This window comes from Globicephala melas, chromosome 9 (genome assembly GCF_963455315.2).
Source record: "Globicephala melas chromosome 9, mGloMel1.2, whole genome shotgun sequence".
Taxonomy (NCBI): Eukaryota; Metazoa; Chordata; class Mammalia; order Artiodactyla; family Delphinidae; genus Globicephala; species Globicephala melas.
The window spans coordinates 56264585-56280640 of NC_083322.1; the positions used below are offsets into that span (position 1 = coordinate 56264585).

At 35.8% G+C, this 16056-nt stretch overlaps 1 protein-coding gene across 2 annotated transcripts in view; it reads left to right on the plus strand.

Annotated features, from left to right (window-relative positions):
* VPS50 (VPS50 subunit of EARP/GARPII complex) overlaps positions 1 to 16056 on the plus strand; it is a 135737-nt gene that overhangs the window by 39565 nt on the left and 80116 nt on the right. The window contains exons 10-13 of one of the 2 annotated variants that reach the window (XM_060304599.1): positions 1375 to 1417; positions 2817 to 2915; positions 4562 to 4702; positions 4833 to 4879. In XM_060304599.1, the coding sequence (XP_060160582.1) occupies positions 1375 to 1417; positions 2817 to 2915; positions 4562 to 4702; positions 4833 to 4865 (316 nt within the window). In that variant the 3' untranslated portion in view covers positions 4866 to 4879. The remainder of the gene's footprint in view (positions 1 to 1374; positions 1418 to 2816; positions 2916 to 4561; positions 4703 to 4832; positions 4880 to 16056) is intronic. The other variant, XM_030857259.2, reaches the window with a different exon arrangement.

Genomic DNA, 16056 nt, shown 5'->3' on the forward strand with positions numbered 1-16056 from the left:
CCCCATTCCAGTCATTATTTTCCCAAGGTAACCAGTGTTCTGGCTTCTGTCACTAACGTTAGTTTTGCCTGTTTTGAACTTTAAAAAGTACATGCTGTATGATTCCATTTATACAAACTGACTTCTTTTTGTCCAATATTATGTTTTTGAGATTCAGGTAGTATATTTTCATTGCTATAGTATTTCATCATAAATATATCTCACTTTACCCATTTAATTGTTCACAGACAATTGAGTTGCTTCATTTTGCCTATTACAAATAATGCTGCAAGGACTGTGTATGCACTTATGAAAGATACATATCTAGGACCTCTGGGACATAGAGTATTTGTGTGTTGAGTTTTAGGTGTTAACAGTTTCCCAAAAGGTGCTATCAGTTTTCCCTTCCTCCAGGATTGAATTGCGTGTTCCTTTTGTTCTACATTCTTGCCAACATTTGTTGATGTCATTTTTAATTTTTTAAAAATATTTTTAGCCATTCCGGTCGTTTGTTATAGTGTCTTATTGCAGTTTTAATTTGCATTTCCTGAATGCCTGATGGAGTGCATATTTATATGTTTTATTGGCCGATGGGATATCTCCTTTGTCAAGTATCTGTTTAAGGCTTTTACCCTTTGTTTTTATTCTGTTCTGTTGTTCTGTTTTTGTATCCTTATAATAAGTACCACACTATCTTATTGCTGTAACTTTATAATAAGCCTTAACCTATTTTAGTGTATGTCTTACAGCATTGTTCTTCACAGTATTCTTGACTGGTCTTAGCCCTTTGAGTTTCCACATAAATTTTAGAAATGGCTTGTCAGTTTCTACATTAAAAAGCCTTCTGGGATTTTGATTAGAATTAGAGATCATTTTGGTGAGAACTGATATCAACAATATTGAAGGTTTTAGTCTGTTTACATGGTATATACCTCTATGTAGTTGTCATCTTTATTTTAGCTGTACTTTGTATTGTATATTTTTTATTTGATTTATTCCCAGGTATTTGGTTTTTTGAAATTGTATTTTTAAAAATTTCATTGTCTAATTCTTTGTTTCTAATATATAGGGATTAATTTTATTTTTGATATTTTACTTTTCATCTGTATTAAACTTATTATCTTTAAAACTTGCTATCAGTATTTAATTCTTAAATTCTTAGTTTTATCTATAGATTCTTCAGGATTTTCTGCCCACACAATCCTGTTGCTGCTAGTGATGACTCTTCTGTTTCTTCCTTTCTAATTCTTTTCCTTTTATTTATTTTTCTTGCCTTTTTGTACTGTCTGTAGGATCAGCAGCACAACTTACTGCTCATACTATTGATCTGTGCATTTAATTATTCAGTTTGTCTCTTTTAAAGATTGACACACCTAATTCTGTTTTATTTAATAGTGAACTGAATTCAAAGCTGCAAGATACTTTAGAGCAAATTGAGGTAAGAAGAATTATATATTAAGTTAAATGACTTTTTCTTTTCAGAGGTTTTTGAATAGCGTAGATGCATCTTATGTTTTGACTTTCATGTTATTATCAGTGTTTCTACATCACTATACTTTGTGTTTTTCATTTGGAATATCTATGCATGGTCAAGTTAATGGTAATTTACTTGTACTCTCAATAATACTTTAGGAATTGTGGGATCTGAAAAGAGTATTTGAAAATATTACCATATCCAGCAAGATCCCTAAACTGTTAGTCATAGGTGTGTTCTCATGTAAACTATAGGCAAAATACTTAACCATGTATTAATTATTTTTTGATTATCAACTGCTACTCCTTTTTAGTTTAGTGAGTTTATTTATTTTAAGAATGATTATTGGCTGATGATAACCCTCCTAAATTCCTAAACCTCATAATAATATCTCATACAATTCATCAAATATGTAGAAACTGGAAAGGAAAAGCTATGTTCTTGTGAGCATAAAGTCTTTTCCTCCTACATTTATTCAGAGTTCATCTCTTTCCTCAGAATCTTTGCAAAGCAGAGTGTTCATTTAAATAAACTTAATAAGAATTATTTGGTTTCTTCTGATACTTTATTTTATTGTTTTCCTGATGAGAGTACTTAGAAAAGTTGAGGGTAGACTTTCAAATGACTTTTGTGAAAGTAGTTTTTGATCATAAATGCAATTATTTCCTAATTGTAAGAATGACAGTTTATTTGGTAAACATAAATAGAACTGCTTTGAAAATCCCTTAAGTAAATAATCACGTGAAAATTTTAATGAGGACTTTCTTTCAAAGCTCAGTTTCTTTCATTCTTATAATTTTCTGTATAAGTACAGAATAATATTTATCTTAAAATGAAATCATTGAGATAGAAACCCATAAACAAAGTTGGTACAGTTAGATATGAAAGGGCAGTACCTTGAGGTATGTACTTTTAAGGTCAATGTAGTTTTCTAGAAAATTATCATTGCTTTTCAGTGATTTACAGAAGGATTGTTTTATTTTTCAGTAGTCCTACAAACTCAGTTCATATGATTGTAAGATTTTAGCAGATGCTTGAGGAAACATAGTTAAGTAAAATTAAAAACTAAAATTCCTTTAGAGACTATGATAATTATTTTGTGTCCCTTGAAACACTAGGCATTTTTTTTAAAAAACTCATATATTAATAACATCTCAATAAACTTGAGTATAGCTGGTAATAAGAATTATAATTTATTTATATTTTTATTTAAATTTGTTTTTGACTATTAAATCCAGTGTAATGGTAAATGTGTTTAGATATTAGTTAAAAGTGAGAAATTAGTTTTACTTAATATTTTCTTCTTACTACCTTGAAAATATAATTCCTTAACCACCTCTTGCCTCCTCTTTTAATTATACAGGAACAGTTGGATGTTGCTCTGTCCAAAATCTGCAAGAATTTTGACATTAACCATTATACCAAGGTTCAACAAGCTTATCGACTTCTTGGAAAAACACAGGTTAGTTTTGAAAGGATGTTTTCTTTTTTCTTAATCAGGAATCTGTTGATCTTCATGATTGCTTAAGTTTGAATATTATTATTAATATAGAGGGCTTAAAAAGTTTCATTTAACAAAGTAAATTTTTATGTTGTATTAACAATAATAACATGATCTCATAGGCTCAGAGTGTGTGTAGTGTGATTAAAACATTACAGGGGCTTCCCTGGTGGCGCAGTGGTTGAGAGTCCGCCTGCCGATGCAGGGTACGCGGGTTCGTGCCCCGGTCTGGGAAGATCCCACATGCCGCGGAGCGGCTGGGCCCGTGAGCCGTGGCCGCTGAGCCTGTGCGTCCGGAGCCTGTGCTCCGCAATGGGAGAGACCACAACAGTGAGAGGCCCACGTACCGCAAAAAAAAAAAAAAAAAAAAAAAAAAATTACAGAAGTCTGTTTTAAACTATGAAGTGTTTCTCAAGGTTAATATTTTCACCATTCTATGTAGGTTTTTTAAAAAGTATATTATGAGATAATTCAGTGGGAGAGAATTGTAGTCTTTTTTACCTCAACTCTTGGTCCTGAATAAGAACTTCTAAATTTGGAGCCTCATGGTTCCTAGATGAGCCATCATGACTCCCTCAAAGTGGTATGTAAACTTTTGTGCATTGTGTACATTTGTTGTAAAACAGGTCCGTTGCACTTATCAGATTTTTCAAAGGATTCTGTTATCCTCAGAATGTCCTCACTGCTCCCATGATGCATGGCTTTACATACTCTTAATTCTCAAGGGCTTCCTTGAAAAATTTGAAGTAGAGGCCAGTTTGAAAATTAATTGTATCTTCTGCAAATATAGGATTATACATTTTTCTAGAGAACATCCAAACATGATAGGTGTAAATGTTTTCTTCCCTTAAATGGTCTCTTGTCTTAGAAGGAAATTGAAGGCTTTACCAAACTGTTTAAACTCTATTTACATTTTATAATAAGAATAAAGAAGTTTGGTTATTTATTGTACTTTATTAGTTTTTATATCTGAAGGTATACCTAGGGAAAAATACTAGAAGGAAGACATTTGGTAATTTCGAGGGACATGTTTAAAGACCTTTGAAAATACAACTATAACTTCTGATTTCCCCCATTAGATGAATTCTTCTACTCATTAAATATTTATGGATACCTACTATGTGCATTGCTCCAGGCACCTGGATATAGGCCCTCATGTATGTTACCTTCTAGGGAGGGAGACAAACATCAAAGAAATAAATCAGTGTAAGTGGATAGAGTGATGCAAAGTACTGATTTATATAGGATAGTCAGGAAAGGCTTCTTGGAGAAGATGACCATTGAGTATCCTGAACAATGTAAAGGAATGATGGCAGAAGGCATCCAAAGGTGTGATTATGCATGACATGTTTGGGAAAAGGTAGGATGGGTACCAGTGATAAATACAGAGCAACAGAGCAGTGTTCATAATTCAGGTTTATCTTTAGTGGTATGATGTTCTGGTTATTTGCAGGCTTATTTGCAAATAATCAACACTTATAATTCTGTGTATAATAGTTATTCGTGCTGTAGCTAAAATTGGTAAAGATTTTTTCCTGTGTTTTTAAAATCTGTTGAAATTTATTTTAATAATATAAGATTATGTTGTATGTTTTTTCTTTCCATAGACAGCAATGGATCAACTTCATATGCACTTCACCCAAGCCATTCATAATACTGTGTTTCAAGTTGTTCTTGGTTATGTGGAACTATGTGCAGGAAACACAGATACAAAATTCCAAAAGCTGCAATATAAGGATCTCTGTACGGTATGTCATAACTTAATTATTGTTCATATCTATTTTAGTTTTTAAGTTTATATTTCATTTATTTTAGAGCCTACTATTTGAAGATATGTTTGCAAACAGTTTTTCTCCCATATTATTCTTTTCCTCATAGAGAAACTGGAAGATTCAGTCACATGAAGAGTAAAGGTTGATGAGATGGTACGGATTTGTGGAGTGCGGTTGCTTCTAAATGGACTCTCTCTCCTCTTACAGCTTCTTGTACCCCTCTGTCTCAGGGTCTTAACTCTCTTCTGTGAGCATCTAGGGTGCTTTTAAGCAATCATCTTTGCTGATTTTCCTTACATACTTTCAATCAGTCTTTTCATGTGTATAAATGTTGCTTCTGTCAGCATCTGTAACCAATTTTTCTTTTTCATTCTTAAAGAAACATAGGTCTGTAGGTAATATAATCCACAGGTGCGAAGTGAACTGAGTTGGGTTCTCCTTTCGAATTGTTCTTGCTGATGGATTGATGTAGTGTGAGGGAAAGAGAATGATGAACCTCTAGGAGAATGGGGGTGCTATTTGCTTTTAAAGGAAGCCTGGTAAAGCATGAATTCTGTTTGATACTTATTAACAGAATTAGGTATGATAGGTTCTTTAATGTTGAAAGAACAGACTTAGAGGAGCTGAATAATGAGATGAAGAATATGATGCATTTTAAGGTGGCCCACTTTCTTTGGCACTATTCTTGATAAAAAATTAAGGACGTTTAGAAATTACCTCAGGCTTCTTGGAAGTATTTAAGTCAGTGCTGTTACTGGCAGACAGGGATGTGAATATCTCTTATAAGCCTAAGTAGGTTTTAATTTGTTTTATAATATTGAGTTATATTTGACCTATTTAAACCAGGTAAGATTAGGAAGAGATTATCTCATATCAGATTTATTTATTTAGTTTGATGAAAAGATGTGGACTTTTAGTAAATTAAAGTGGTTAGCTCAGTAGAGGAAAAATGGAAGGAAGCCTTAGATGTTCAATCAATAAGCTGATGGAAGGAAACTTAAATATGTTTTCCTGGTGAGAACACATATCAAGGATCTGGAATGGCATGACTCAGGCAAGTGAGGTGATTCGTGAAGGAGCCTTGTATTAGGATGTACAATTCTTAATTTTTCAATATATGGCAATTGGGAATCATTTTTGCCCTAATTAAAATTAACTGATAATAATTATTGATGAAATACTGATGTAGGAGCATATGTGGCAACCGAGTGTCAGGTAAGAAAGAAACAACAGAGCCCTCAGGATATATGTGCATGGTGTTGACTGGCAGATTTTGGAAGTGAGAAGGAAGAGCCGAGGCATTTGGGCAGTTGGTTTTCTCTGTATAGTAGCAGTATTTTGAAGGAAGTCCTTAATCATAGATAAAAGTTTAAATATAACGTTAAAAATTGAAATAAGTGATTTAAAATTTTGTGTTGAAGTATAGTTGATTTAAAATTTCTGCTGCACAGAGAAGTGATTCAGTTATACGTATATATGTTCTTTTTCGTATTTTTTCCCATTGTGGTTTTATCACAGGCTATTGAATATAGTTCCCTGTGCTGTACAGTAGCACCTTGTTGTTTATTTTATATATGATAGTTTGTATCAGTTTAGCTCTTTTATTTTTATTCTTTTATTTTTATTTTTTAACATCTTTATTGGAGTATAATTGCTTCACAATGGTGTGTTAGTTTCTGCTGTACAACAAACTGAATCAGCTGTACATATACATATATCCCCATATCTCCTCCCTCTCGAGTCTCCCTCCCACCCTCCCTATCCCACCCCTCTAGGTGGTCGCAAAGCACAGAGCTGATCTACCTGTGCTATGCGGCTGCTTCCCACTAGCTATCTATTTTACATTTGGTGTGTATATATGTCCATGTCTTTTATTTTAGACAATCACTTCCCCTTCTTATATTTTTCATGGCATCCCATTTTTGAAAAGACCAGGCCCTCTGCCTTATGGAATGTGGCAACGGATCTTACTGTTGATCCCCTCTGCTCAGCACAGGGTCTGGTAATAGTAGCCTTTCTGTCCGTTTGCTGAGCACTTGAAAACAGTGATAATGGTTATGAGTAATAATCACAGAAGCTAAAAAAAAAAAAAAGATTGAAATAAATGAAATAGTATACTGATCAGAGTTGATAGAGGGATAGTGTTTCTATAAAGAGGGGAACATTTTATTTCCTTTAAATGGAAAGAGATTGGAAATGAAGAGAGATAATCATCTGCTTGTTCTTATTCACAGTATTATTTTATAAATTTTTTTTAATATAAATTTATTTTTGGCTGTGTTGGGTCTTCGTTGCTGCGCGTGGGCTTACTCTAGTTGCAGCGAGCGGGGGCTGCTCTTTGTTGCGGTGTGCGGGCTTCACATTGCGGTGGCTTCTCTTGTTGTGGAGCACGGGCTCTAGGCATGCGGGCTTCAGTAGTTGTGGCTCGTGAGCTCTAGAAGTACTGAGTACTGAGCGTAGGCTCAGTAGTTGAGGCACATGGGCTTAGTTGCTTTGTGGCATGTGGGATCTTCTTGGACCAGGGCTCGAACCTGTGTCCCCTGCACTGGCAGGCAGTTTCTTAACCACTGTGCCACCAGGGAAGCCCCACAGTATTGTTTTAAACCACTCACAGATGTCAGTCTATTACTAAATGGGCTAGAATGAAATTGAACTCCTTTTTTTTCCCCATCTTTTTGGACATTCCTTTACAAAGAAACCTGGGGCAAAATTAGTGTTCTGTTTTTTATTTTCTCTGGTAAACAGAGAACTTCAGCGTTCTTAAGGCCAGCAGCATACTGTCCCCATTATGAAGTGTCTGCCATTTGTGTTCTGTCACCATTGCTCTAAGTTTAAAAGTTGACTTTGAACTTTTTGAAGTCATTTTGTAACTGAATGTACTTTCTTTACTAAACTGTAATTTCTAAGTGATTTAATTAAAGGCACAATTTTTCTTTTTATAGTTTATCCTTGTCTAGTTTCCTATTTTTTCTTGAATGTATCGACTTAAGAGTTTTTAGATCAGTAATTTAGGCTCTTTTAAAAAATATGTACATTATCTTGAAGCACAAATAAAGGACTACTCCTTAGAAGCAAAAGTTTCAAATGAGAATTAAATCTCATATCTGGCAAGGGCCAATGTAAAGGGGCATAGTGGTTATTTTATCTGATTAAAAAGCCTCTTTGTGATTGCGTTTATCAATACATTGATGTACCCTACATGTTCACACCAGTTTGTGGAGAGATTTAAAGACACCAAGTGGAAGCTCTTTATTTAGTGACCTTGTAGAGAAACATTTTGTAGGTTTTTTGAAAGTTTATGAAGTATGCATCAGTTTTTAAAAAAAAAATGTTGTTTTTTTAACATTTTTTTTTGGCAGGCTGATGGGTTTCCCTTGGGAGCTTATTTCAAGATGTTAATTAGGATACTGTTGATTAATTTTATGATAATAGAGCTGGCTAAGCTGGCTGCAGTGTTCTCAACCATTTTTCAACTGTTCATTTTGAAATGCTTTTAATGAGTTTTGAGTTCTGTTTTTTTTTTTTTTTTTTTTTTTTTGCGGCACACAGACCTCTCACTGCCGTGGCCTCTCCCATCGCGGAGCACAGGCCTCGGACGCGCAGGCTCAGTGGCCATGGCCCACGGGCCCAGCCGCTCTGCGGCACGCGGGATCCTCCTGGCCCGGAGCACAAACCCGTGCCCCCTGCATCGGCAGGCGGACTCTCAACCACTGCGCCACCAGGGAAGCCCCTGAGTTCTGTTTTTGAAATGAACTTGATAATGTAATAATACTTTGGGGGAAAATGTAATGTTTCTTTTAGAAAAAGCTTTCTGAAATAATTTCAATATGTATTTTCTCCTTTCGGCACATTGGAGGTGTTTAGTAAATATTTCTTAAGTATATTGGATTGACCTCTTCGTCTCTAACTTGTGCGGTGTTGACTTAATCAATTTTCAGGTTTGATTAAGTGAGAGGGAAAGAAAACCAACATTGAGCACTTTCTCCATGCCATGTACTTTTACAGGTTTTTTACATGCATACATCATAGAAAGACCAACTAAAGGCTCATCAAATGTTCCATTCTTCTAGTTTTTAAATTTTTGATGCTTATAAATACTACCTCTTGATATTGAATTGTAATTCAGTGGCAGTTTGAGGGTCAATAAATATTTTTAGTAAGATCTCTGTTGAAGGTATAATTTATTTTGATGTTCATATAAGAGCCTAGAGAAATTTCCTCTTGAGACAAAAAGCTATTTCTGTTCTTAAATTCTCAGGGCACTTTCTGTTGTGAAGAATTAATATATTTTCTCTTATCAAATAGTATGAGAGTATACAGACTCTCTATGATGATAAGCTGCCAGGAATTTCAGTGCTAAATTTAATGTTCATTTGTAGTAACCATCTTGTTTTGGGTTTTCTGTAGAATTAACTGCCTCCTTATCCTTTCTCTGTTTTCTGACTTCTTAAACTAGTCTCTTTATATGTTTTTATATCACTCACAGTCTTTATGGAGTTAGAATACTGATTATATAAGTAGTCGCTCAAATTCAGCAATCATTAATTAATATATTTACTCTTAAAATACATGTATTTTAAATTATACACCTAAAACATTGATTGTAGGAAAATACAGATAAGCAAAGGAAGAAAATAAAAAATAATATTTCTGTATGCAGAGCTGGTTCTTTTAATGTGTATATAAGCAAATAGCTTTTTAAAGTAGGATTATGCTGTACACAGATTTAGAACATTTTTTTCCACTTGCTGCTTTATAAACAATTTTTCATTTCAGTAAATATGCTATGCACATACCTTTTAGTGGCTTGACAGTACTTCATTGTAAGAGATCCTGTGGATTAATTAACCAGTTTCTTATTCTTTGATGATCATAATGACAAAAGTTGGAAATAATATAAATAACACTGTAGTAAAATTTTTTTTTTTTTTTTTTTTTTTTTTTGCGGTACACGGGCCTCTCACTGTTGTGGCCTCTCCCGTTGCGGAGAACAGGCTCCGGATGCGCAGGCTCAGCGGCCATGGCTCATGGGCCCAGCTGCTCCGCGGCATGTGGGATCTTCCCAGGCCGGGGCACGAACCCGTGTCCCCTGCATCGGCCGGCGGACTCTCAACCACTGCACCATCAGGGAAGCCCTGTAGTAAATATTTTTAAAGCTAAATCTTTGCACACATCATTAATTATTTCTTTAGGATAAATAATGAAAAATAAAATTGCATTGCCAAAGGCTTTGGTTTATATTTCCAAAATTGCCCTCTAGAAAGTGTGTTTCAAATTATGCTCCTCATCAGTAGTGTCTGCTTTTATCCTTTTTCCTGTGCACATGAATGCTGAGTATTTTATATTTAATAGCTTAATTGTCAGATACCAGAAGGTAGCATATCAATACTAATTTATGTAGCTTGTCACTCAAGCATATTTAGCATGTGAAGGAAATTAAACAGGGACATTTAATTGATTGTTGAGGTTAATTTGGTTGATTTGGTTGGATAGGTGAGTGGACCTTTCCTTTCTTACTAGAGAAACCTTTTCAGTTGGAGGAATAATGCTATTTACTTGATTGCTTTATCAGATCAGTTTTAAAATACTCTAAGAATTCAGATGTCACATTCTTACCACTTATATAGTAGCACCCAGCTAATTTTTTATATGAGTTATATATATATTTTTTAAATTAATTAATTAATTAATTTATGGCTGTGTTGGGTCTTCGTTTCTGTGCGAGGGCTTACTCTAGCTGTGGCAAGTGGGGGCCACTCTTCATCGCGGTGCGCGGGCCTCTCACTATCGTGGCCTCTCTTGTTGCGGAGCACAGGCTCCAGGTGCGCAGGCTCAGTAGTTGTGGCTCACGGGCCTAGTTGCTCCGCGGCATGTGGGATCTTCCCAGACCAGGGCTTGAACCCGTGTACCCTGCATTGGCAGGCGGACTGTCAAACACTGTGCCACCAGGGAAGCCCCTATATTTTTTTAATATAAGAGTTATATATTGGTTTCTAAATATTTAAGGTAAAATAAAAAATAAGTTTTGGTAATTTTAAATATTCAAAACTTAATGATCAAAAGATAAGGAAAGTTTATCCGTCTCTTCCTTTTTCCCTGCCATTTACTCTTTGGATTGTCAAGAACTGTGAAGGGTCTGAAATTTTATCCTACTTGCAGATTAACAAGCTAGCCTGTTACTGTTTCATGGATGCTGGTAGAAGATGCAAGATTCCACTTTCTTAGTGCTCTGACTTAGTGTAAACCAGTTTCCCTTGTCATTACCCAGCTTTTGTTAATCAGTCAAGTAATGGGTTCAGCTCAGCAAGGGTAAATATGGTTATAAAGAGTTTGAAACCTAGTAAGGTCATACTAATTATGATCAGAGGTAGAATAAGAAAAGTTCAGACAACATATACAGTAGTGTCAATGGGATCAACACAGTTCTTTAAGGGTTTAAGGAGGCAAAAGAGGAGCCTGCAAGTTTTGAGTTGGTTTTGGATTTCAAGAAGCACGATGTATGTGGCTGAGTACAGGTATACAGAGGAAATATCCTGAGCAATGGCATGAAAGAAGAGCATAGGGCAAGTGAAAGGAACAGTAGGTTGTCTGGCTTAGTTTAACTGGATTCAACCAAGTATGATGATTTGGTGGTTTCTGCCATACGCTGGAACTAATGAGTGCCTATGGAGAACATGCTTTGGGCTGCTGTTATCTGAGTAACCAGCTTTCCCTCTCTTGGCTGGAAGTGAAGGGGTTTTCTAGTCACTTGAAACTGGCTCAGGTGTGATGTCCAAGTCTATGAACCCTTAAAACTATCAATGTAACTTAGACTGCTGGGTGATTTTGTGTGTGTGTGTGTGTGTGTGTGTGTGTGTGTAGGATGGGGGTAAATGTTAAAGAGCCAACCTATTTTTAACACGTGGTACACAGCTACCAGCAGAAACAAAATAATTTACTGGTAAAAAGCCATTCTCAAAACCTGCCAAGAAACCATATTCTTAGTTGGTCTTTTTACATTTAAATACTGCCCATTTTTGGTGATAATCTTAGCATAGGGTTTCACAGCATTTTATTACTTGAAACTTTGAAAGATAAATTATATATTCTGATAACACAAGCTTTGCTTGTTTTATAGTATTAAGCTTTCCATTTGATTAAGGCCATTTAGCAGCAATTAGACAAAACTGAGGATGGTAGTAAAGGAGCCCCCTTCTGTGTATTTCACAATTTAGAGGGTACTAGTTACTTAGTTCCAAGTTGGCATCATTCACACCATACATATTACATATGTCTTCATGTGTAAATACATATTTAGTATTAATGATAAAATGCCTGGGAGATGAGAATGACTTTTTTCACCAAGATGTTTGTGTTGTTGTGTTTTTTGTTTTGTTTTGTTTTTTACAATGTTGTGTTAGTTTCTGCTGTACAACAAAGTGAATCAGCTATATGTATACATATATCCCCTCTTTTTTGGATTTCCTTTCCATTAAGGTCACCACAGAGCACTGAGTAGAGTTCCCTGTGCTATACAGTCTGTTCTCATTAGTTATCTATTTTATACATAGTAGTGTATATATGTCAGTCCCAATCTCCCAGTGCATCCCACTCCCCATATCCCCCCTTGGTGTCCATACATTTGTTCTCTACGTCTGTGTCTCCATTTCAGCTTTGCAAATAGGTTCATTTGTACCATTTTTCTAGATTCCACATATATGTGTTAATATACAATATTTGTTTTTCTCTTTCTGACTGACTTAACTCTGTATGACAGACTCTAGGTCTATCCATGTCTCTGCAAATGGCACAATTTTGTTCCTTTTTATGGCTGAGTAATATTCCAGTGTATATACGTACCACATCTTCTTTATCCATTCCTCTGTTGTTGGACATTTAGGTTGCTTCCATGTCCTGGCTATTGTAAATAGTGCTGCAGTGAACATGGGGTGCGTGTATCTTTTGGAATTACAGTTTTTTCTGGGTATATGCTCAGGAGTGGGATTGCTGTGTTGTATGGTAGTTCTATTTTTAGTTTTTTAAGGAACCTCCATACTGTTCTCCACAGTGGCTGTATCAATTTACATTCCCACCAACAGTGCAAGAGGGTTCCCTTTTCTCCACACCCTCTCCAGCATTTGGCGTTTGTAGATTTTTTGATGATGGCCATTCTGACTGGTGTGAGGTGATACCTCATCGTAGTTTTGATTTGCATTTCTCTAATAATTAGTGATGTTGAGCAGCTTTTCATGTGCTTCTTGGCCATCTGTTGGTCTTCTGCCCATTTTTGGATTGGGTTTTTTAAATATTGAGCTGCATGAACTGTTTATATATTTTGGAGATTAATCCTTTGTCCGTTGGTTTGTTTGCAAATATGTTCTCCCATTTTGAGGGTTGTCTTTTCGTCTTGTTTATGGTTTCCTTTGCTGTGCAAAAGCTTTGAAGTTTCATTAGGTCCCATTTGTTTAGTTTTGTTTTTAATTCCATTTCTCTAGGAGGTCAAAAAGGATCTTGCTGTGATTTATGTCATATAGTGTTCTGCCTATGTTTTCCTCTAAGAGTTTTATAGTGTCTGGCCTTACATTTAGGTCTCTAATCCATTTTGAGATTATTTTTGTGTATGGTGTTAGGAAATGTTCTGATTTCATTCTTTTACATGTAGCTGTCCAGTTTTCCCAGCACCGCTTATTGAAGAGACTGTCTTTTCTCCATTGTATATCCTTGCCTCCTTTGTCTTAGGTTAGTTGACCATAGGTGCGTGGGTTTATCTCTGGGCTTTCTATCCTGTTTCATTGATCTATATTTCTGTTTTTGTGCCAGTACCATACATACTGTCTTGATTACTTTGTAGCTTTGTAATTTAGCCTGGAGTCAGGCAGCCTGATTCCTCCAGTTCTGTTTTTCTTTCTCAAGATTGCTTTGGCTCTTCAGGGTCTTTTGTGTTTGCATAAAAATTAAAAAAAAATTTGTTCTAATTCTGTGAAAAGTGCCATTGGTAATTTGGTAGGGATTGCATTGAATCTGTAGCTTGCTTTGGGTATTTTAGTCATTTTCACAATATTGATTCTTCCAGTCTAAGAACATGGTTTATCTCTCCATCTTTGTGTCATCTTTGATTTCTTTCATCATTATCTTACAGTTTTCTGCATACAAGTCTTTTGCCTCCTTAGGTAGGTTTATTCCTAGGTATTTTATTCTTTTTGTTGCACTGATAAATGGAATTGTTTCCTTAATTTCTCTTTCTGATCTTTCGTTGTTAGTGTGTAAGAATGCAAGAGCTTTCATGCATTAATTTTGTATCCTACAGCTTTACCAAATTCATTGACCAGCACCAGTAGTTTTCTGGTGGCATCTTTATGATTTTTTTATGTATAGTATCATGTCATCTGCAAACAGTGACAGTTTTACTTCTTGTTTTCTGACTTGGATTCCTTTTATTTCTTTTTCTTCTCTGATTGTTGTGGCTCGGACTTCATGTTTTTAAATTATGAATGAATCTGGTTTAGTATAAGGAAAGTTTTGCTATAGCATATGCATATTTTACCTATGGAGAGTCATAGTTTTTAAAACTTCAGAGAGACTCTAGGTTATTTGCTTTATCCCTTGGCATTAATATATGAAGTGAAATGCTGGAGTCATGACCAAGTCAGTCACAGAGTTGGGACCCATGCCCAAATATGTGCCATCCAGTTCACTATACTGAGCACCACTCTGATTTCCAATGATTAGAAAGTACCTAAGCTATTCATATTTTGTACAGCTTGGTCCTTGCAGAAGTAATTAGAGGTTGGAGAGATCTTGTAATTGCTTGGCCCAGCCACTTATTTAGGTCCAGAGTTCAGCCTTCCCAGAGATATTTTTAGCTCCCTGGGCCTAGTGCTGTTTTGACCTGCAACATATTTCCAGAAACCTCCCAGCTAAACAGTAGTCCTTTCCAGCAGCTTCTGGTGATGTGAGCTCACTGTGCTAATAGCATTCATCTAAAGATGCTGATAAGCCTTTGTTGTTTTCTTTGAAATCCATCTATTAGTGAGTGTGTGTGTGTGTGTGTGTGTTTGGATGGGGGTGGGGATGGCAGCACTACGAGTTTTAAATCTCTGTGAGGATGCCAAACATCTGCTCCCTTTATGTTTGTCAGGATGTGATTAGAGTGATAAATCAAAGTGAAACAAGAGCATAATAATACTTTAAGGATACTCCTAAGAATTTTATTTTGATGTTTTAATATAAAAAAATCATCTTCCTGAAATTTTTGGAGGTAATTGGTAATAGAGATTTCTGATGGGTATAAAAGTAAATTAATGTGAACTAAAGGGCTAAATTTAGCGGCCTTTTTTTTCCATATTTACCACTTTGCACCGAAGCACCTTTCAAAAGGTGACATTTTTTTCATTGTGTGCTTCAGGTTTGAAAAGGCTGCATATATTCATTTCTGGATTTACACTGTTCTGTGAAAATGGCCTCTAGATTCTTATTAAATTTATTATTTATAATTAAGGCTGAGATGTTGCTCGTTTTAAGAAGCTAACTTCATGATTTTAATTTTGACCAGGTAGGTTGGTTGGGATGGTTAATAGGAGAGATGGGAGGTACAGAGTTTTACTCTTAACTGATAGTGATGAGATTGGAAATCAGATCTGTGGATTCTGTGAAAGTGTTAATCAAGATTTGATTAAGGAGTGACTTTTGATGTTTGAATAGTGAAGGTTAGTTGTAATGCTGTGTTGAGCTTTTTGCATTGTAACATCTGGATTTGTGAATCTTCTCTAAATCCTGACCCCCCCAGGATATTTGTTACCTGTGATCTCTGGTTACTAGACATGTATGTTATCTGTATGGAGGTTGTGAGTTACAAAAAAAAAAAAAAAACTAGGTTACTTAAAATATTCCTCCTTTTCTGCATGATCTTTGGTAGTTCTGAAATACTACACCTTTTTCCTCTTTTCTTTTCACCTCTCAACCTTTCCTGAATAAATTGGTACTACTAGCTTTAGAATGGAAGTGGAAAATAGCTCTGGAACACAGAGAAATGTTTGATAAGTAAATTTCTATTTCCCATATATTCTTTTTTTTTTTTTTTGCGGTATGCAGGCCTCTCACCGCTGTGGCCTCTCGCGCCGCGGAGCAACAGGCTCCGGACGCGCGGGCCCAGTGGCCATGGTCCCCGGGCGCAGCCGCTCCGCCGCATGTGGGATCTTCCCAGACCGGGGCACGAACCCGCGTCCCCTGCATCGGCAGGTGGACTCCCAACCACTGCGCCACCAGGGAAGCCCTCTATTTCCCATATATTCTTAAAAAAATTTTAAGGCATGCTATTTAGTTCTTTGGGGTGGCTCACTGTGTGAATATTT